A 23,265-nucleotide genomic window follows, 5' to 3' on the forward strand; every position below is an offset into this window, starting at 1 on the left:
GACTGTTAGGAGAAAGGAGGAGGAGGAGGAGGAGGGCGGCGTTTACCAAGACGCCTGAGGAAATGGGTGGTGGGATTGGATTGGAAAATGGGGGAGTCCTAGGTCTGGATTATAAAGGGGGGTTAATCTTACCGGGGTTAAATATTGACCGCGGAGTGGGGTTAAAATCAGGGTTTGCCAGCACTGTCAATAATGTTGGGACACGCTGGCTGCCTCTCAACAACTAGACCGTTTAAATTTTCAAATTTAGATCTGGCCAAAAAGAAAAGATCAAAAAAAAAAAAAAAAAAAGGCATTTTAAAATAAGAGGGTGAGTAGTAATTAGTGGTGGGCAAGTGGGGTGGGGTGGGGTCAGGTTGGATTGTTTTTACTTCCACCATGATGCACTGGACCCTAGTAGAAAATAATCGGTTTATTTTTTGGGCCGCTCTCTTAAATTTTAATTTAAAAGTTAGATTAGATTTAAACTTACGTTATAGTAAGAACAACACTTATTTCCATCGAACGCCACTTGCCTCTTAAATTTCAATTTAGTTTTACTTTGTAAATTAGTGGTGGCCCAGGTCTCATTTAGCACAAAAAAATCCTACAATTTAGGGGTTTTGATGGAGCGGGAATTACTCAATTAGCAAATATCTTAGAGTTTTATATCAAATTACTAGGTTGGTTTTTGTGCAGATTCCTGCATGTCAATTACCTACTGCAGCCTATTGTCACCAAGGTCCGCTCGGTTTGTTACCGCTGATCTCTAATTTTATTGTATTTTATTTTTCGAAGTTGTGAAGTGACGAAAATGTTTCTGAAAGGGCTGAGTGGAAACCCTACAATTTGAGCTCATTTTTAGTTGCGGGACAAAATTTGATTTTAAAACGAAAATTCTATAAAACTTTGACGTTAAGACTAACTCTAATCTTTGGAGCAAAATTTAAATTTTAGATTTTAAATTTACTTCAATAGCTAAGATCTAATATGATCAAATCTAATGGTCCACATTTAAATTCAACAGTTAAAATAATTGAAAAAAAAATGTGTTTCATATTCTTTCATACTATTCCACGAGTTTCATAGTGTTGGTTTAGTGATTTTTCAATATTTATTGGAATCTAAATTTTTTAGATTAAAATGTTCATAAAATTAAATTGGATAGTCTACATAAATTTTTATTTTTTTAAAATTACCTTAAGAATCATAAATTCATTCGTTAGTGATCTTGGACTAAAAATTTAACTCAGAAAAGTTAGGGCAAAAAACTTGTTTCTAGGTTAAAATTTAAATTTTTTGAGTTAAAAATTTTATGTTTTAACTTAAGAGTTGAAGATGGTCTAAGGATGATTTTGTAATTTTATCACTTTTTGAGCACTTCTTATTTTATTTTATTTTGCGTTGGGTTGCGTCTCCCTCCACTCTCATTCAGCTCAACTCTCTCCTTCCCCGACTCACTACCTCTCACTTCGCACGGAGGAAGAAGGCGACTCCACCGCCGATCTTGTGAAGGCAGGCAAAAATATTGCAGCGTTTCTAGCGTCGGCGGATTGGTGAGCCACTGTTGATGGATCTCAGTGTTGGTGAGCATGAATTTTGAGGCCCAATAGTAATGCATGCTGTAGGCCCATATGCAGACTAGACCTACCGAATTGATGGTCCGCATAATAAGGCTTTTTAGTCAAAATGGTCCTGAGATTTGTATAACTCTTCACTTTGATCTTTGGGATTTAAAATTAATAGAAGTGATCCTCGAGATTGTCCACAATCATTTATTTCGATTCTTCCGTGAAAAATTATGTTAAATAAGGATCAAAATAACAAAAATACCCTCAATTTAACAAACAATAGGCCAAAATGATTTGACAAAAAATTAAGGGTATTTTTATCATTTTATTCTTATTTCATGAAGATTTTTCAAGGAATGACCAAAATGATTTATAATAAACAATCTTAGGAACCACTTCTATTGATTTCAAATCTCAATGACCAAAGTAAGGAGTTATGCAAATCTCAGAGACTATTTTGGCTAAAAAGCCGCACAATAATTAGGACTAGTTTGTCAGCGATTTTGATCGCGAGAGATGATTTTCACATATCATTTTAAAATTTTTACACATGCTCATTTATATTTTTAGCCATAGTATTGAACAAATCAAACAAAAACGACAAAAATAAATAAGAGTGAGATACTAAAAAAGAGTTCGTATTTATCATTTCCTTTTGCTCGAAGATGACCTGAATTTAAATCTCATGGATGACATTTCAAATCTACGGATTTTTCAACGACGAACCTTGTAGGTGAGAAGGGTTTAGGTTTAGCACGTTATTGCATCACCTCAATTCCTACGGTCGTACCAGAACATGATCGAAACAGAGATATGTAAAATATGCTCATATGGAAACCCGAGAAGGAAGACGAAGACAAAGCAGAAGCAAACAAGCAAACAAACAAATACAAACTGCAGGAGATCCATTGAGCTCTGCAGCTACAAGTCAGAAATAATGCCAAAAATATGTGGCAATGTAGTGTGTTAAATCAAAGACCTTGCTGATCGAGGCCTGCTGTAGGATCTCAACTTACTAAGCAGGCCAAGGTCAGCCATCATTGTCTTCTCTACTGAACATGTATGTCCTATGTATGTAAACATTATCCAATCATCCAGGAACGACAGATTTAATAATCGCATAATCATTCAATAAGCAATTGTAAATTGTAGTGTTATGCAAATATTCAACAAGCAGCGCTAGATCCCCATCGGATTAGCAAATATAACCGCGGAGTGAATACTTGACAAGAACTGCTTATAAGTAAAAGGTTTAAATTGCTTCAAGACAGAACCTAAACATGTTAGAGACTAAGGCAAACTTAAAGAGTAACTTTTGGGAGGTATATTATAAGTAGCATAGCAGAAATTTACACACGACCCAGAATTTATATTGCGTAACCAGAGACGGTATCAGATGACTATGAAACGGCACTTAATGATCGCTTCTGAACGATCTGAGAAGACATTCAGCAGGTAAACTGGAAAACGGTTAGGCTAATTCCGCAATGATTATAAAAGAATTATAATGTATCGGCAGCTGGGAGAATATATGCAGATGACCTTTAAGCAGACTGCATGTCAAACAAGGAGACAACTGAAGTATGACTCTGATAAAGTTTCGGTCATGACATGTGTAGAAATTGGTTTGAGGGCCGTTAGGACGAGGTCTGTAAGTTGCTTTGTCCGAGGGATAGACATGAGGACGGAAAAGTTTTGCACAGTCTAAGACAAAGTACCTATGCCAACAAACAGTTTGCGAAATTGACAATCTGAAGCAAGACTCAAAACACAGAATGCACAGCAATTGTAACAGAGAATGATAAACCAAATTTTGGTTCTTTTTTCAACATGGTTTCAGCATGATTTCCTAAATCCCTTCCACCCATTAGCAAGTTTCAACCATGTATTTTGGACCTTACCGACATCTATAACTAGATCCTCTACAGTCGACAACCTTGACCCTATAGAGAAGGGCAAAAGAAGGAAAATGTTGAGGTGACAGAAACCTAGTTTCTCCTCCATCGTTACTGATTTCAGACAACAAAAACACTCATAATTTCAAGTTTCATGAGACGCAATGGCAAGAAATCGCCAAGGCAGATCGACAACACTACAGACATAGAGTTTATCCTGGACCTGCTTCATCAATCCTTCTCGTTTTGAATCGTGTTTTCATAACTTAAAACACATACTTTCAGCAACTAATTAGCTTAGGAAACCTACACAGGGTAAAAAAAATAACATCTATGATGCAATGCATTGAATGAAGTCTTATACCTTACCAACTCCCACACATCTGTAAATAGACCAGTGAAAAAGAAAGATAACCGATTCAAATCAAACGGTCCATGAAGACAGACAGACGGTAATTTCTTAATCAAGCAGGCTGCTTTGCAATCATTAAACCCCTTAGTCACTTCAACAAGCAGCACACAGACATTCAGATGATTTTTCATATGATTGCTAAGCAAATAAAATTAAAAGAAATTAAAAATAAAATAGCACAAAGGGGAAACCACATAAACTATACCGCTATATTTTATAAGATGTATGGAAAATTTGGGGGAAATTACACATACATCATCATCATCATCATCATCACATTAACAGAGTCTTGTTCTTGACATTTCAGTACCCATGAAAAATGATGAACAGTAGGCTCCACCTCCATTTCTGAAATTTCAAGGACCTTTCACTTCCCAAATAAATTTGGAAAAAACCCCCACAAGGAAAACCCCATAAAAATAAATGAGAGGGTATGAAATTTTGTTACTTTTTGCTTTTTTTTTTTTTTTTGAGAAAATATATATGAACTTTGCCTGGCTCCATCCTGTTTGCCTTTTCCCAACCAATAAAGGTTGGATTTTTCGTCGTTTTACAGAGAGAAAGAGCTACATTGTAGTGCTCTCAGTCTGTGAATGCACGAAAATGTCCCTCGAAATACCAAAGCATGGTGAGAAAATACCTCCACCTCAAGGGCAACTGGGTCACTGCACAGAGTGGGCGAAAAGGAGAAGGACGACATGTCTTTCACAGCCATTGCAAGCCAAGCGAGCACAGACAACTCTCTCACTCTCTCCCCTTCGCTGTCCTCTTTGAGTCCTTTATAAAAGCTATTTTCCTTCTGGGTTTTGTTGTGGGGTTTTGGGAGAGAGAGAGAGAGAGGATAGAGAGGAGAGAGAGAGGGCGAAGGAGGGTGGGTTGTTGTTGGTGGTCTATAATGGCAAATTTGATTGGTTGGGGGGAGGTAGTTTTTATGTTTTGGAAAGCATTACGGTTTTTGGATTTGGGGAGGCCGGTGAAGTGCCATTTTCAACTTTCTCTTCGTTCCTTTTCTCCTTACAAACACTCACCCCTTTGTCTTCTTTTTCTTTATGATGCGATAAAATAAGGGATGTGATATCTATAAATCTCATTTTACTTCTTACACATCTTTTGTTAATTTTTATCCGTTGATTTTCTTCAATTCATCTGATCCGACGGCCGAAAATTAAAAGAGTGTGTGAAAAGTAAAATAGGATGTGAATATTACACCTCTAAAATAAATTTTCACACCAAATTATGGATTTAATAACAAAAAAAGAAGTTGCTAACTAGTATTACGGTCTCGTGGTATTCCTATTCATTTGTAAGTGAAATGTTTTAAGTTCGAATCTCATAGATGGCAAATTTGAACCAAGTTATTGTTAACTCATTTTGTAGTTTAGTCGACTTCCTCTTCTCATAATGTAAAATACATCTTTGTCCGCATAAACAAAAAAAAAAAAAAAAAAAAAAAAAAAAAGAAGTTGAAACAAATCTAAAGATGATAAACACCTTCACACCACAAAAAATTAGGGTCCATGTGATAACATTTAGGTTTAGCTTGCGTTTAAAAACTTGTTTGGTAACTTTTTTTAATTTTTAGTGGTAAAAAAAGGAAAACTGAAAGTCAAATTTTAAAATGTAACTTTAGTTTTGAATTTCGGTTTTTATTTTTTATTTTTAACTCAAACCTAAAAACAATTATCAAACAAATTTTGAGTCTTGTAAAAAAGTAAAAACTAAAACTAAAAAAATGAAATGGTTATCAAACCCAACAAGAAAATTGATTTATAGCATGAGTCCAAATATATTGAAAGAGAGATCGACTGTTAATAAATGACCACCGTGTACACAATTGATATACATATTTTTTTTTGAACAAATGATATTATCTACATTAAGAGGAGGGATGGACTTAGCCTTAATTAAGCTAGCAATAATGTGGTTCAAATTCCCCTTTGGTTATAATCGAACCTAAAACCTCTCACTTACAAGTAAAGAACAATTGATATTTACTCTCTTTTTGTTGGAGAAAGTATTGAATTTAAATTCAATAATTTTTTATTTCAAAAAGCAAACAGAAAAAAGAAATGAGTATTCATTAACATGAATCCATAGATGATAAATTTGTTGATACAATAAATAGTGTATGACAACACAACAAAAATTCAATTCATAAAACAATTGACTATTAATTACTAGAAGCATTTTCGCTCACCACCCTAAACTTTAGTGTATGGTCACATACATCTAATCATCTGTCATGTCTCATTTCACTTAACATTGATTTTTTTTTTTCAAAATTGAAAAAATAATATTTAATGTGAAGGTTAACTAGCGTTATGACAAATAATTAAGTTTATAGTGAGCAAAAATGATCCTTTATGAGTTATGCTTATTTTTGGTACCCAATCACCTATTTTTCGCTCACTCTTCATTATAATTCATCCCCCAAACTTTTTTTTTTTAATTTTTAAATACGTGTATTTTCTAATTTTATTTATGCACTCAATTTGAATCGCAATTTACCCATTGCTTTTGGCATGGCTGTTTTTGATATTTTAGAGGTCCTATACGAATTATAAAAAAAATAAAAATAAAAAAAATAAAAATCCCTCCTTATTTTAAAAACATAATAGTATTTTGGACAATATATTCATACAAAGTTCATCAATTAATATTCAAACTTAATGAAATTGGCATCTCACTTTTACTAAATGAATAATGTCCAATTGCAATGAATCATGATTTAGGGTTCATCCATGAAAAAATGGAGCTCGACTAAAAGAGAGATACTAAAATACGTTTATGTTTGTGAAAAAAAGTAATACACAAGTTAGTTTTTTATTGCTAAAGGAAAGTGGAAGAACACAAGTTTTTTTTTTTTTTTTTTTTTTTACTTCTAGGGAAAAGTGAAAAATTATTAAATTAAGTATAAGCTCCACTTAATCAATTGTAATGTAGATAAATCAAATGATGATGATTATTTTTAGTTAAAAACTTTTTTATTAGAAAAATTATACTTATATATAATATATAGTAGAATAAAAATCTTTGAGGCCCTCAAAAATTTGGAACCTATGCAACTGCACTTTTTAAACCCTTAGAACCCCTCTAGCCTTTTGGCTTGGCACACTTTGTCATTGTCTTATGGAGTCCGCTAAAATTTCTGTCCACAGAAATTGGTGGTAGAAATGAGGATAGTCTAAGGTAAGTTGACAAAAATTGGACCCTAAGAAAAATTGACTATTGATTAACGTGAATCCAAAAATAATAAACTTATTCATAAATAAAAGCGGATGATACTTGTATATGCATTTCTTTTTTTGGATGAGCTTATTTATCCACTCGTAAATAACGTATCTTTACTGAAAAAATTTCGTAATAAGTACCGTTTAGTCTCTTAATTTTCATTTGAAGATCATCCCTGCATAAAATCATTTGAATTGAAGACTGTTTAGTCATCCAAATGCATCAAAATAAATCAATTGTATGGGTGATCTTCGAATGAAGATTAAGAGACTGAACGGTTTTGATCATGAATTTTTTTTTTTTTTTGATAAAGATACATTATTTGCAAGTGAATAAATCACTCGCTTTTCCAAACATGAATGGGTATCGTTGCCCAACATGGCTAAACCATATACTAGTTGTTGTGACGAAGTTAAAATTACACCAAAAGATTAATTAACAATATAAGAAAAGTCTAATTACTTATAAGTACATGCAATATTCCTTCTTTTCTTCGACATAAAATTAATACTCTCAACATGTTATACAAACGTCCCCATAGATCTTGTTATCGACGGACTCCAGCAACGCATAGAATCAACAAAACCGCAAAATAAATAGCATCACGCACCCTACAAACACATGCATGCACATGTTTCAACTAAACATGCATGCATACGTCCACTTCGGTGATAACTGAAATATTTTAAGTAGTAATCAAGAACCCCTTAAGTTCGCAAGAAAACCCTCTTTGTGGAGTATAGTTGCAAGCGCGGCATTACTCGGCTAAGAGAGCATGAATATTTCAATATTTCGGAAAATGGTCCTCGCCAGATCTTTTTTTTAGGAATTTTAGGAATTTCATGATCTCATCCGTTCATCGTAAATCATGCGGTCAAAAATAATTTCAAAATTTAAATTTTAAAATTAAACATGAATAGTATCTAACGAAAACTGATCGCGCGATATACGATGAACGAATAAAATGACAGTATCTCTAGGATCCAATATTTCATATGTTTTTAACAGGTGGAAAGAGACTTTCTACCAGAAGACTGCATCGACGTCAAAATCGCGACCTGACATTTTCATTGACGCAGAATGTCTATATCGATCTACCCAAAAGTTGTTTGCAGAATGGCATTTAATACGATCCAACTGTTTTCAATACACCTTGTTATAAAATTGCAGAGCACCATGTCATTCAAGATCTGAGTTTTTTTCTTTATATTTAATGGAGACTTCAACCATATAATATAAATTGGATAGATAAAGTAAAATAGTGCATCAGATGTTGTGTGACCGTCATATGACAATAAAGTTAAGGGGAATTTTTTTTATAAGATGACAATAAGGTCAGCAATACTTTATGGCAAAAAATATTAGATGATTAAGCATCAACACGTGCAAAAAATAAGTGTAGCGGATATGAGAATACTTCGCCAAATATGTGGCCACACAAGAAATGACAAGATTAGGAACGAGGATATCCGAGCTAAAGTAGAAGTAGCCGAAATTGAAGATAAGATGAGAGAAAATGGTTAAGATGGTTTGGACACGTGAACCGAAGACCTATAGATGCTTCGGTTAGAAAATGTGATTATAAGATAGAGGCTCAGAGCACAAGGGGAAAGAAGACCTATGAAGGCTTGGAAAGAGACTCTAAGAAAAGACATAGAGTACTTAGAGTTAATGAAAGATTTGACACAACGAGTGCAGTGTCGTACGTTCTATAATTCACACAGATGACCCCATCTAGTGAAAAAATGTTTTGTTATTGTTGTTGTCGTTGTAATATTTAACCTCAATTATTATTTATTTCATGAATAATAGAATTTGTTTCTTGAATTTTAGTTTAGTTTATAAAATGGTGGGAGTTGAAGTGCAAGACACCAAGTGACCCATTGAAGTTCTTAACAATTCACTGCCAAGCCACTCGACCACTTGTGTACAAAGGTTTGAATGCCAACTGCCAAGCCACTTAAGGCACTTGCGTACAAAGGTTTGGTTTAGTGGAAAACGAGCAAAGTTTAAAACTTAAATTTTGAGTTTGAGCTTTTAGGATGTATTTTTTGGCGTCATCGGCTCTAATTTAACGTACCATTTAACTTAGAAACCGAAAATACACAACTGCACTCGCATTATGTGGTACAGAGATTGTATGAAAAGGGAGATTAGTTGGCCATCCATAGATATATGAATTGTCACATTCATTTACCTCTATTTGGAGTTTGTTATTTTTTCCCTACAATTATCTTTTATCGTCCATGCGTGATAAATATGATGTAGTATTTTCATCTTTTAGTGTAGTTTGGACAGATGCACTCAATAATATGTTTTGTACCTCCATTTTTGAGTGTTTTTAGTTGAGATGGATCGAGAGGTTGACAATACATGATTGGAAAAATATTATATGGTGTTATTGACGCTTTAAAAAAGTTATTCGACACTCTTTCCAAGTGTGTTTTTTTTTTTCTCTTGTATTTCTATATGGTTAGAGTGCACAATAATTATTTTGAATTGTCAATAATAGCTCCCTAATGTTATTCCATTTTAATGTCTTAAATTTTAGAGATCTATTATCGGAGAAAATCTTATACGTTTTCAAATTCTCTTGTATCTAGATATCATTCTTTATCAAATGTTTATGATTTAAACTTGTTTGGTAACAATTTTGTTTTTAGCTTTCATTTTTCTTAAAATAGTGAAAACAATTACCAAATAAGTTTTTCAGTTTGCAAATAGGTGAACTAATATGGTGTTAAATTTCCACGTATCCGTTATGAGTTCAAAATTTTATTCCTTAAATTATTGTAATAGTTTCAAACACTTTCCCTCCCCTTAATAATAATTTTAAAAAAGTTCTTCAATTTCCAAAAAATTGAAAGAAAAAAAAAATGAAGGCTTTATTTTTTTCAAGAGACATGACTTTGAAACTTCATTGGGCAGTAAGGGGAAAAAAGTTTTATCGAGGTGACCTAGATTAATTATCTTTGACACCTTTCCATATAACTCAACCATGTATTTTTTTCTCATATGTGAGTGCCTTAACCTCGCATATGTCTTCTGAGCAATAGGAATGGTGAAATTATCAAGCTTTTCATCATTGCCTCTTAAATCAAATATCATGTTAGGGAAGAGATACAAGGTGTCTTCCCATCGATTCTCTTTACAATAACTCATGAGTGTGGCATTCAAGAGAGAGAGACAGTTAAGTAGGGGTGTTTCATCAAACACCTTGTAGCATGACTAACTGACTCATATAAATATAAGTATACCTATGGGGTTCTATTCCCTCACTCAACATTGCATTAAAATACCTCTCAGCCATCATATACGATTGTGGCGCATAATCGGCCTTAAATAGAGCTTCATAGGACTTGAAACTTCTATGCACACCCAATTTCTTTACACTACCAAACAACTTAACAGACTCTTGGATAATGACAGCCTTACCGTACTCTCCTTAACGATATATGTCGTTCAATATTTTTTTATTCCAATTCCAAAACGACGTCGTTTTGACCTGGGTATTTAAAAAATAAAATGCAAAAGAAGTAGTGCAACATATTTTGGTGCAATTCAGAAGACCTGAGAGGCGAAGTCCCCATGTAGCTTCGCCCATGAACTCAACTACGTCGGTTTTGATTCGAAATGCCTTAACCACATAGTGAGGTAAAAAAGGTTTATTGAGGTGACCTATGTTAAAGTATGAGTATGAAGTATGTCTTACAACTGAGACTAATCATCTTAGACACTAACACTAAGTAATTTTTTGTTTAATTCAGTTGTGCGTCATTTTAATTCGAAATATCCTAATCATTAGAGTAATCCACCACTTACTAGTGTACATATTTATGAAACCCCATGAACACCACCATCTTTTCTAATTTGTGTACCATTTTTAATTTATCCTCTCCACATGTGAGACCAGCAGAACTCGTGGACCAACCCAAACACCAGTCAGAAATCAGAAGCCCCACAGAATTGTTGTCCGAAAACATCCCATTTGATATGTTTTTACTTTTTACGTTTCTGATTTCGATCTGTTTGCTTCAAATATAGATATTTAATATAAGGATGTCAGATGCAAAGGTGGTAGATGGCTGTAATTAATCCAGCGTTTAATTGTTAATAAATGGTATTAATAACATAGGCCACAGCCGTCAGGAATACTTTGTAATTGCATGGCAGATGTGCTGTGATCTGTCGAATTCATCACTCGGTCGTTTTCACTAGTATTGCTGTTTTAGTGGTTGCTGGCAAGACATTCGTAGCAGCTACGCTGCTGTCTGCACTTGGAGAATAATGATTAGGGTTTTAGTTTTAGTTTATGTTACTTTTCGACATATTATTTTATATAAATTTGATCAAGTTTGTCGTGCTCAAAAGTTCATGAACACGTTTACCACCATTGTAATATCTCAGTCCAATGCATTATTGGTAAAAAATAACACATGACGGTGAACTCATTCTTCGTAAGTTTATTCGAAAATTGTGAATTTTTATTTTTTTTATTTTTTTTTATGTTTATAAATACAGGAGGTATTCCATCACATTGATGATAGACTCTCCACCTCATGTAGCTCCTGTATAACATGAGATAGTAATATACTTTTGACTCCAAATCAAACCGCGATGACCCCAAAGAATGCATTCACCAAAGAGAGACATCCCATTTTTAGAAACTCCAACGGGTGGAGGATTAAATGGAATTGACTATATATTAAGACATACAACCCGACAAAGAGAGTGATCGGCCACCCCTTTCATTTCCGATCCCTTTTGTTTTGTTTGCTTTGCCATTTCTTATTAGGTAAAAACAATAACGTAACGAAAAAAAAAAAAAAAAAAAAAAAAAAAAGGAAAACCGAATTTATTGCCACTTAATATTACGATATAATGATATTCTTCTTTATTTGTACGTAAGAAGTATGAATCTCGTAAGTAATTAGTTCGACGTCATTCCGTTAGCTAACTCATTGTTTGACATAATATAAGTTCATCACCCTTAGGTCCCGTTTGTTGGATTGGATGTGATAAGTTATGAGTCCAAAATAGAGTGAGTTATCTAACCTATCTTTATATATATATGGTATAAGTCATGTCTTACAAGTCTCTGTCAGTCTAGTCCTATTATTAAGACTCAATTTCATCCAGCCCATCAAATGGGCCCTTAATGTATATATTTTGTCTTATAAAAAACTACTAAGGCCCAAGCTGGTCTATGATCACTTAAAAAAGGCCCAAGCTATGCTAAGCTAGGCTTTAAGTCCACGTTATGGACCCAAGTCCATACACTAGCTTTTAACTTATAGAGTTAATTGCAAAATGATTAGCTTTAGAGTTAATTGCAAAATTGATCCCTTATATGCATTTGGGGATTTCACTTTGGTTTTTTAAAAAAAAAAAAAAAAAAAAATATTTGTACCAAATTGGTCCCTAATCTTCTTTTTTTGAGTACATCGATATTTTTACATTAAGAGGAATGGGAGTTCAGCTAAGTCACACAATGACAATTAATATTACAATTGGATGGGGAAAAAACCCAAAGTTGTCAGATCTAAGATGTGGTGTGATGTTGTCAATGGTGGTGGTGGTGGTGTAGCACTGATTGGTGGAGACAATGGAGATTTGCAATATGGTGGTGGCTGATTGTGTTGCCTGAATCGTGGTGGCGATTGTTTTAGTGATGGTTGCGAATTTGCGATGTCTTCAATGATGGTGGCAGTGGAGAATTGAGATGGTGAAGTAGATGGAGATAATTGTTGTTGACGTCGACGAAAGTTTTCATATTAAGTGGATGTTGTTGATATATCTTCAATACTAGGTAGATATTGTCGTATGGAGTTTGCTACCAAATACATAGGACACTGCTCCAATGGCCAAATCCAAAACAAACTATCCAAGTCAACTTTGATCATATGAGGGTGGGATCCTTTTTTTTTGCACATATGCTTTAGTGTGCACTTGGCAGACATTGCCACGACATAACCTAAGGGCAAGGGCATCAACATTTTAACCCTAAAATATGGGCGTGACTCTTTTACGAGGTTTACAGCACAGAACACACTCGTAACATTTATTAGAAAAAAGAAAAGAAAAAACAAAAATGTTTGGAAGTGTCGAGTTTTTTAATTGCTTTACTATTTCTTGCCACAGTCTAGTTCTCAAAGAATCAGAGTCCCAAAGGCATAATTCCCATGTGATATGATTTTCAACCCAGTTAAATTTAAACCACCATTGCTTGGCCTCATCAGTGCTTCATTTGTGGACATAGTAATCATTGTTATGATTGTGTATTATTTCTATATGTTTGTGCATGTCATTGTTAGGCAAACATCACTAATTTCTTACTTTCAATACTTCTTTTGTCCAATAATCCTAAGGATGCAAGCTCGGAACATAACTTTTAAATCCCAACTGATGCGGTTGTAGTTCGTTTGTTTATCTTTTCGGGCCACCGTGATTTTCATTTACTTATAATCATATTATATGATATTAAAATGTCGGGTTACGAGTTGGTAGCCCTAGTAACCGAAACTATTTTGTCATTTCAGGCAGTGGAATGGCTTCAAATAATCAAATCATATGCCGTACAATCATGTAAAATTTCAAAACAGGCATTGGCAACTTTGTTTTCTAAGTTAATTTTTTTTCAATGTGTTGAGAATACGATTTGATATACTAAGTATCATAATACAAATGGTTGAAATTTGTTTTAAAATACCCAACCATTTGTATTATGACACTTAATGATTTGGACCTTGTTTTTGGCCATATATCTCTCGTTTTCTAGGACTATATGCAGTTAAAAGTCATGATTATGTCCTTTATATTTCGTGTAAGAATGTAAAAGAAATTTGGAATTTTGAAGGAAGTCAATGATGGTAGCTCATGAGAATGATTGCAAAGGTGTTTGTAGAAATGACCGAATCAACTTAGAATTTAGTGGCCTGCTTTGTGATTAGCCTCTTGTACTTCTTGTGGAGCATATATCATATATTTGCCTCTTAAAATTTTATGACATAGATACACTGTCATGTGACAATAATATTTCGTGACAATAATGTTTTGTGTCAATAATACGACATATGTTAATTTTTCTCAACATATCCTTATATTATTTACATAAAAACACTATCGTAGTAATATATTTGTGCCATATAAGTTCATCTCCAACTATGTATTTATCTTGATACCCTGTACTTTTCATTTGAAGAACCATTATTTCCCTTAAACTGTCGAAAGCTTGTTGCTTTTGATCTCATGGAGTCTCCACCATGCCAAAAGAATAAAAATATTTGTCCCCATGAATCTCATTCTGCTAAGAGGACCCCCGCACAACACTCACTCACAAATTTAGACGCAGACAAACTTGCAATGCAAGTGTGTGTTCTCACACAGTTGCAAACACACGCACGTGTAGTTCATGAATCATATATATATATATATATATATATATATATATATATATAACCCTATATGCTTATCTTGCAACTTGTTTTTCCCATTGACTCTTATTTGCACCAAATGGCCGACTGCTTTTCTATCACGATGTTTATGTGTGACATGACTCACTTCTTATGAGATTATTCTTTTACCATATAATTAAGATATGCTTTAGGATTTTTCTTATACGATACGAATTCGTACATGACACGAAGATTTTTGTAGCTGTTAGATTGTTGGGTTCTTCCTTTTTTATTAAGATAAAAATTAATTATAAAATTTTTATGACTGTCAGATTGATGGGTCATTCTTCTCTAGTAAGGTATAAATTAATCACAACACACTAAATTATATTTTCGTAAATAAATGCTTGTACATAAGTCCACCCTTGGTATCGAGGAAAACGAAAATTGAAAAATGATCAATTTTAGGTTGAACATGATGTTGTCTATAACATCGTCTAGCTAGTTATAAAGCATCATAAAACTAGGTAGTGATAAAATATTTAGATGAAATGAATTTGAGAGAAATGGAATAAAGATATGTCACATTTGGAATGCCTTTAATCATTAAAGACTATTTCCACCTTGTGAGTGGGAAGTTCATGCCTCACTATCTATGGTGAAGCAAGCTTGGTGCTTTTCCATGCGCGCACATCACTCCAACATAAATCAATCGAGTTCATTTAGAAAAAAAATGGAAACAACATAAAAGAATACAAAGATTTACTTCCTTCTCATCTATTCTTAACTTATAAATGGAGATAATGTTACAGATACGAGTTATGTCAGTTGGTTAAGACAATGTGTTCGTTCGTTACTCTTAAGTCCAAATATCTCTCCCTGTCAATTAGACTAGTTTAAAATATCGTCTTGCAACATGCTCAACTGACAGTCATGCCCAAAGGGGTTGCTAACTCAAGTGGCCCCTCCGCACAAGAATCATATATGCTTTCTTACCTTTAAAATCAGAATCAGGAACTCACTTTTTGGATGCATAAAGAAGGCTCTCCAACAATTCACAACCCTCCACTCCTCACTAACATATATGTGCCTTTTTATTCCCCACTCCAATACAAAAGAGCACAAAAGATAAAGAGGAAAAAACAAAATTCACAAAAGCTAGGGAAGATTTGATTAGTTGATCCCTCTGAGATATGGATGCTGATGAGGTAGGGATACTGTAAAAAAGCAGCTATAGTGACTGAATTCCTCAAATCGTTACAAAAACAAAATTACAAAGTAGAAAAATAGACAAAGAGATTGAGATATGGAATCTGCAAGCCACCTTCATGAAAAACTAAAGAGAGTTATAATTAGTTATACCTTTATGACCAGTCCCCCAATCAGTTTGAGAGGAACTTTACTTATATGGTTATCTGATATCATATATATATATGCTATATAACAGTATTTGACCTAGGACTGTGGGACCCAACAAACAAACTCTTCCAGGCAAATCAGAACTCGTAAGGGTTCTTGACCTTCGTCACATTTGGTGCTTCTTTGGTCTTAGATGATGACTTGCATGAATCAAATCTGCAAGGGTCAGCTTCAATCAGCAGCTGAACCACCTCCTTCATGCTCGGACGCCGAGAAGGCGCCTTATAGGTACATCGAACGGCAATGCGAAGAACCTGGATCATCTCCTCCTGGAATGAGTCCGATAATCGCTTGTCAAGCACCTCCATGGCTCCTTCTTTGGTGTCCACTTTGTTTGAAACCCAGTATATGATGTTCTTGTTGTCTCCAAACTCTGCCTCCACTGGCTTCTTCCCTGTTATCAGCTCCATCAAAACTACCCCAAAACTGTAGACGTCACACTTGGTTGTTGCTTTGGATGAATATGCATATTCTGTCCCAAAAAAACAAATCAATCAATTAAATTTAGTTAAACATGATTTGGAGTAGTTACTAATTTAAGTCAAAACACTACTTAGTAAAAGTAAATCAAGATATCACGCATATAGTACTTGTTTAACCTAAAAAAGCAACAACTAAGAGCAAGCATAAAAAACAAATTTGATACAAAAGGTAACACATAATGGTTTATTTTTTGTATCAAGTGATATTCTAATCTAATTTAAAATATGGGGAGGGGGATTCGAACTTGGGTGCCGACGAGGGAGCATACTGCTCTAGTCAACTAGACTATGCTTAGGTTTGTAGAATAAATAATAGTTTTACTTTAACTGTAAATGTTTAATCAATCTATAGAAAGTTTGATCAGGAAATTACCTGGGGCTAAGTAACCATAAGTCCCAGCAATAACAGTGGTGGTGAAATCTTTTCCCCCACTTGCTTGTAAAACCTTGGCTATGCCAAAATCTGCAACCTTGGCTTGGTTATTGACGTCAAGCAGGATGTTGGTAGACTTGATATCTCTGTGAATAATTGGAGGCATCAGATCATGGTGGAGGTATGCCAAACCCTGTGCAATCCCGAGCGCAATCTGGTGACGAGTAGGCCAATCTAGATGGATCCATCCTTTGTGAAGGGCATCCCAAAGGTTACCATTTGGCATATACTCATAAACCAACAGGTTGCAGTCCAAGCTTGAGAAGTAGCAGTACAATTTGACAATGTTTATGTGCCTGATACTTCCCAGCGTCTCCACCTCAGTTTTCAACTCCTTGTGTATGAACAGCTGATCTTCTGCAGAATCTTTTGCTTTTCTACTCCACAGCCTCTTCACTGCAATCACATCCCCGCTGCTCAGCTCAATCTTGTACACTGTCCCTGATCCTCCATGGCCTACTATGTTCTTATCAACCATGGCTTCAATGACCTTGCGGTGGTCGAAGTTTATTCGATGAAAGCTCTTTACATCATATGAGAAGAATGATGAGGACAGGGTCTCATCATGTTCCACCTCTGCTCTTTCTTTTCCAAATCGGCGCTTTAGGAACAGCAGAGCTCCAATGAGGAGGAGGACTACCGAAACTATAATAACCCAGAAAGAATTCAACTTCTTTTTGTTCAAAGATTGTGAACATATGGGAAAATTATTTTGATCTGAAGAAACTTTAACACAGAGGCCTGGGTTGCCTGAAAAGCTTTCCACCAACCCGCCCTTTATCAATGAGAGCGGAATTGGACCAGAAAGCTTATTGTTTGAGAAGTTGATGGAGTTTGGTAACAATTCACTGAGACTCTCTGGGATTTTTCCAGTCAAGAGGTTGTTGGAGACATCAAGAACATTGAGAGATTTCAGTGAAGAAAGTGAATCGGGAATGGAAGAGTTGAGCTTGTTACATTGCAACATCAGTAGATTTAGCTTTTTTAAGTTGCCAATTTCCGAAGGAATTGGACCAGAAAGAAAATTATTACTGAGGTCAATCTTCACTAGGCTGATTGCTCCAGAGATTGCAGGTGGTAGAATACCTGAAATCCTGTTGCTTTGTATAAAAAATTCTGACAAGTTTTTAGCTCTTCCAATTGTATCTGCAATCTGACCACTCAAATTGTTGTAACTCAAATCAAAGATCGAAACATGGGGAAGACTAAGAAGTCCTGCAGGTATTGAACCCTCCAGATGATTACCGTTAAGTCGAAATCGAAGAAGAGACTGGCATTCTGCGTAGCTCTCTGGTATCTCCCCAGATAACTTATTGTCCAGCATAAGAAAATAGAGCAGCTTACCTCCCTTGCAAACCTCCGTTGGCAATGGACCAGAAAGATGGTTCTCGGACAAGTCCAGGACAATCATTGATGATGAGTGCCCCAGATTTCTTGGAACTTCTCCTGTCAGGAAGTTAGCGTACAGTGACAGCATGCTCAGTGTTTTCGAGTCTGCAATGGCGCTTGGTAATTCACCTGAAAGACTGTTGTTGTAAAGCTGCAGGACTTGGAGCTTGGGAAGGCGACAAATAGATTCTGGAATATTTCCAGTCAGCTTATTGACTGACATGTCTAAGTCTTCGAGTTCAGTGAGATTTCCAAGCTCCTCAGGGATAGTTCCAACAAGTAGGTTGTAGTAGAGCTCTAACTGTTTCAAATTCTTGAGCAAACCAAGCTCCGCAGGAATTTTACCAACCAGGTAATTGCCACTCAATTCGAGATCAAGAAGAGAAGTCATGTTTCCTATTGATGGAGGGATCTTTCCTTGAATCATGCACGTTGTCAAGATCATAGAATTGAGCTTTGTCAGCCGATGGATGTCATCTGGAAGTTGCCACAAGTTGAAATCTCCGTTTTCGTTGAAGTTGAGCACCTCAAGATTGGTGAGATTGAACACTGACATGGGGAACTTGCCTTTGAACAAATTATAAGACATGTCAAGAACCCTCAGAGATTTCAAGGGTGAAAAATCCGGAAGCGTCTGACTGAGGAACAAATGATCCATGTTAACCTCTTCCAAGAATGAGCAGTTGGTGATGCTGTCCACAAAGTCACCCTGGAGATTGTTACGTCCAAGACGGAGAACGCGCAACTGAGGCAGGTAAGAGCAGATTCCTGCAGGAAACTTGCCGGACAGAGACCTACCGGAGATATCAAGCTCAACAACATACCCATCATTGTTGCAGGTGACACCGGAGAAGTTGCAGTAAGGTTTCCCTCCTGTGACATCCCAATCTGACAGGGAGTTCCCTGAGTTAGCTGAAACAGACTTTATTATGAGCACAAAAAACTCAGACTGGTTAGTATTTGTACTGATGACGGCTTGAAACGGATAAAAAAGCGAGTGAATTATAAGCAAGATAGAAAGGACGAAGCTGGTAAGATTATAAGAAGCCATGTTTGAAAAATCAAAGATGGAGAGAGAGAGAGAGAGAGAGAGAGAGAGAGAGAGAGAGAGAAGATTTTAGAAAGAGGGAAATAAAGGGTAGTTTTAAAAATCTGGTAGGAATTGTGGCAGGGAAGGAGGAGAGGAAGAGAAGCGGTTTATAAATGTGATGATTGAGGGGATCATTGGGTGCAGCAGTAATAACAAGCATGGATGATAAAAAAGGAGGGATTGTTTGTGCAGCAGTACAGAATAGTAGTGCTGCTTAAGAGAGAGAGAGAGAGAGAGAGAGAGAGAGAGAGAGAGAGAGAGATGGCATATATCTACCTATCTTTGCATAAAGAAGCTTTACGTTTATACTCCACTAAGATGCACGTAGTAGGGGAATAACATCGATCAGTGCCAACTGCTTTATACTGAAAGCCACATGCCCAGAATTTAAAAGAAAGTGTATTTGTCTCCATGAATCTCATTCTTCTGAGAGGACCCCACCCACCCCCTTCCTATACTACTCACAAAATTAGACATAGACAGATATAAGCGCACCTGAGATCTTTATATGTAATATTTTGTTCGATTTATATATAATGTTTTCAGGAGTACACTGCTGGAGCACCTGTTCATGTGTTTATACGTACTCAATATCCAATAATAAAAAGATAATCGTATATAAACAACCAATACTGATAAGATATTAAGACCGATCTTTCTTTGGAAATGGAACTGGATTTCAATTAGGATATGAATGACTTCAAAAACTTGAGAACATGTTGAGTAGAATGTTTAATACTTGTGACACATTGTCACTTTGTACTACGAGTTTAGTTGTATTCTTCTTCATTTGTAAGTGAGATGTTTTAGATATGATTCTCGCCAAGGACAAATTTGAGTTACATTACCCTTAATATAGATATTATCATTTGCTAAAAAATAAATAAATAACTTGTGACACGTTACACAAGCATAGTACGGATGCTTGCTGCTTCTTTGGAGTATCCAAACAGGTAGCATCAACAGAACTAACTTTTATTGGTTTGGTTTTATACTTTTGAAATAAGGACTCGTTTGGAAGTGTTTTAAAAATGACCGAAAACGCTTTTGGTAAAAATATTTTTGAAACCAATCCTTAATACTTTAAGTGCTTCCTATAAGAAGCACATACCCGGTGCTTTATCCAACAAACACTTATATGCTTTTGGAACCCAAAATCAGTTTCACCAAAAGTGGCTTCATTCATTTTAAAAGCACTTCCAAAGAGTTTTAAAACCAAACTGTATCGACCATATATCTTTGAATTGTTAATTTTATTTATTTTGCACATGTCGACTTATTATAGGTTATTTGGAAGTCTTACGGTACCATATTGAGTTTCTACATGATATAAGTTGTAATGACTATTAATAATTAGGAGATATGTTTGTATTTATGTTTATGTAAAATTATAACTAGTAAATCGTTTTCTAGTATGATATTTTATTTAATTAAAACTTAGTCCTAGTTAACTTGATGAAATTTTATGTTCCGTTAAACTTAGTCTTTTGATTGAATTGGAATGTGTTAGGTGTGAGGATGTTTAGAAATTAAAATTCTTGAAATGTTGACCTTTTTTAATTAGTGCGTTGGAATTGACTTTAACCGACCGAATCAAATTGATTAATAATGCTTTGGTTTGGTTTTGTTTTCAAAAGTGGTATTGGTCAAAACTGAATCAAATTGAAGTATAGAGTACTAGTTGATTTGGTTATATTTTTAGTATTTAACTGAATCAAACCGAATCGCACATATTCTTACAAACATTTTTATGGTAACAGGTTTTTATTTCAAAAACCTCGAAGGTACGAAGAAAATGTATTAGAAGCAAATCAAAGGGAATATGAAACAGTTCTCGTAACATACATGAAGAATCAATAAACACAATATTAAAGAAGGTTGTGAAACTCGTCAAATTTATTGCTTTATTTTTTTATTAACACTAGCATAATGCCCACTTTGTGTGTGATAATATCTATTGTTTTTTTTTGGTAAAGATAATATCTGTTTTTAAAATGGGAAAGTGAGAGGGAGAAAAAGAGGAACCTGGAATGGGAGAGAGAGGTTTGTATTTTATTTTTTATTTTTCAAATTAAAGGATGTCATGATCACTTGTGGGTGAGGTTAAAAAAAATTGTAAAATTTAGTTTGTGTGAATTTACTTAACTGCTCATAATTTTATTTTGTGGTAGAAGATTAAATTACCATTTCACCCTCTTTTGATTGACAAAGAGAGTTTCATTAATATGTAGTTTAGATATATTGGTTTGTTGATGTTTTTTATTAATAGAAAATCAAAGAAAATTTCATTGGAGATAATCAAAGATATTATCAAATGACAGATTTTGTTAGATTAAATGTTAGGTTAGCTACCGACAAGGTTCGAACCCACGCCGTCGTGCAATGACTCAACACTTTTCCACCGCAGTGATAAAGGGCCACTTGCAACCAAGGTTCTAAAAGACGCTAGGCGCTAGTCGGGCGGCAAGCTGGGGCTTAGCGCCTAGGCGGACACTTAGACGGACTAGACTGATTTAAGTAAATTTATTATATTTCGTGTAAAGAAGTATATGTTTATACTTAAAATATAATTAATTACGTCATAAACTACAAAATAGAATGATATATATATATATATATATATATATATTATATGAAGTATTGGAACATAATGAAAACATGGAGAACAAGCATATAATGTGTATTCATTAAGTATTTAACAAGTCTCTTACAATTTTTTGAAAAATAAAATAAAATGCAAAATAAAAGTTATATATTTTCTGTCTGAGTAAATTGTAATCTACGTGGGTCTGAACGGGTTAGGCGGTCTAGACGGGCGCCTCATTAGGTCTAGCGCTCTTTCTTAATTTTCAAATGCCTAGGCATTAATCGGAACAGTGGCTAGCCGCCTAACGTCTAGGCGGGGCTTAGGCGGCGCTAGGTAGGGATTTTTAGAACGATGCTTGCAACATGATCAAAGATATAAACATGTCAAATGTGAAAGTCCAACATGTCAAATGTGAAAGTCCTGGTTTTCCGCAGGAACTCCAAATCCTTCATGGATTCTCATTCCCATCCCAAACGTGTGATTAACACATTAACGATTAAAGCCACACACAAACTCTCCCTAATCCTAATTGGGAATGAATTAATCCCACCTCAGTTCCTTTCGGAAAATCCCAAACAACACCTATATATATAATCCCCTTCTCTTTACATCCTAAACCCTAAACGTAGATTCGTGAACCGTGCTCATCGACATGTCGACCGAGAAAGAGCATATCGAAGCTCCTGACACCACTGACACTGAGGAAGAGGCACAGTTGGCGACGGAAAACTACGAGAGCAAGAAGATCTCCCTCAAGACCTCCGATGGCGAGATCTTCGAGATCGACGAGAATGTCGCGATGCAGTTCCAGACTGTCAAGGCGTTCTTCCAAGATGAGAGCGTGGCACGCGACATGGTGATGCCGGTCCCAAATGTCCACAGCGGGGAGCTCGTCAAGATCATCGATTTCTGCACCAAAAGCCTAGATCTGAATCGGAAGGCGGAGCATGAGGAGGTGTCGAAGAAGGAGCTTAGGAAATTCAACAACGATTTCGTCAAGGACGAGACCACCGGTAACGTGATGGAGCTGACCCTGGCCGCCGATTACTTGAACGTCGATCAAATGTTGGAGGTGCTGAACCAGTGCGTCGCCGATCGGATCAAGAACAAGAGCGTCGAGTACGTGAGGAAGTTGTTCGGCGTCGAGAGTGATTTCACGCCCGAGGAAGAGCAGAAGCTTCGCGATGAGTATGCATGGGCTTTTGAAGGAGTCGATGAAGACTGAAAATTAAATTATATATTGTTAGAAAGTTACAGTTTCTTGTTGTCGTTGAATTTAGGGTTAGGGTTTATTTTGTGTAAGTTAAAAGGGGAAGACTGGTAGTGGATTTTTTTTTTCTTGTCAAACGATAGATTTTGTTAGATTAGTCACCGATGAGGTTC

General features: G+C 35.4%; 1 protein-coding gene and 1 pseudogene across 1 annotated transcript; one reads left to right on the plus strand and one right to left on the minus strand.

Annotated features, from left to right (window-relative positions):
• Positions 1-15,630: 15,630 nt before the first annotated feature.
• On the minus strand, positions 15,631-19,376 carry LOC137718531 (receptor protein-tyrosine kinase CEPR1-like). The gene is made up of 2 exons (XM_068458083.2): positions 16,757-19,376; positions 15,631-16,373 (listed from the first exon to the last, which is right to left on the minus strand). Exons 1-2 carry the CDS (start codon positions 19,254-19,256, stop codon positions 15,979-15,981), a joined length of 2,895 nt encoding a protein of 964 aa, XP_068314184.2. The 5' UTR covers positions 19,257-19,376; the 3' UTR covers positions 15,631-15,978.
• Positions 19,377-22,403: 3,027 nt separating this feature from the next.
• On the plus strand, positions 22,404-23,194 carry LOC137716907 (SKP1-like protein 11 pseudogene; annotated as a pseudogene).
• Positions 23,195-23,265: the final 71 nt, after the last annotated feature.

Source organism: Pyrus communis, chromosome 8 (assembly GCF_041283825.1).
Source record: "Pyrus communis isolate YQ-2024b chromosome 8, ASM4128382v1, whole genome shotgun sequence".
Taxonomy (NCBI): domain Eukaryota; kingdom Viridiplantae; phylum Streptophyta; class Magnoliopsida; order Rosales; family Rosaceae; genus Pyrus; species Pyrus communis.

Coding starts and splice junctions, on each gene's coding strand:
- LOC137718531 (XM_068458083.2), bottom strand. CDS start 19,256: ATGGCTTCTTATAATCTTACCAGCTTCGTCCTTTCTATCTTGCTTATA. Junction 16,374..16,756: donor TTATGGTTACTTAGCCCCAG/GTAATTTCCTGA, acceptor TTTTTGGGACAG/AATATGCATATTCATCCAAA.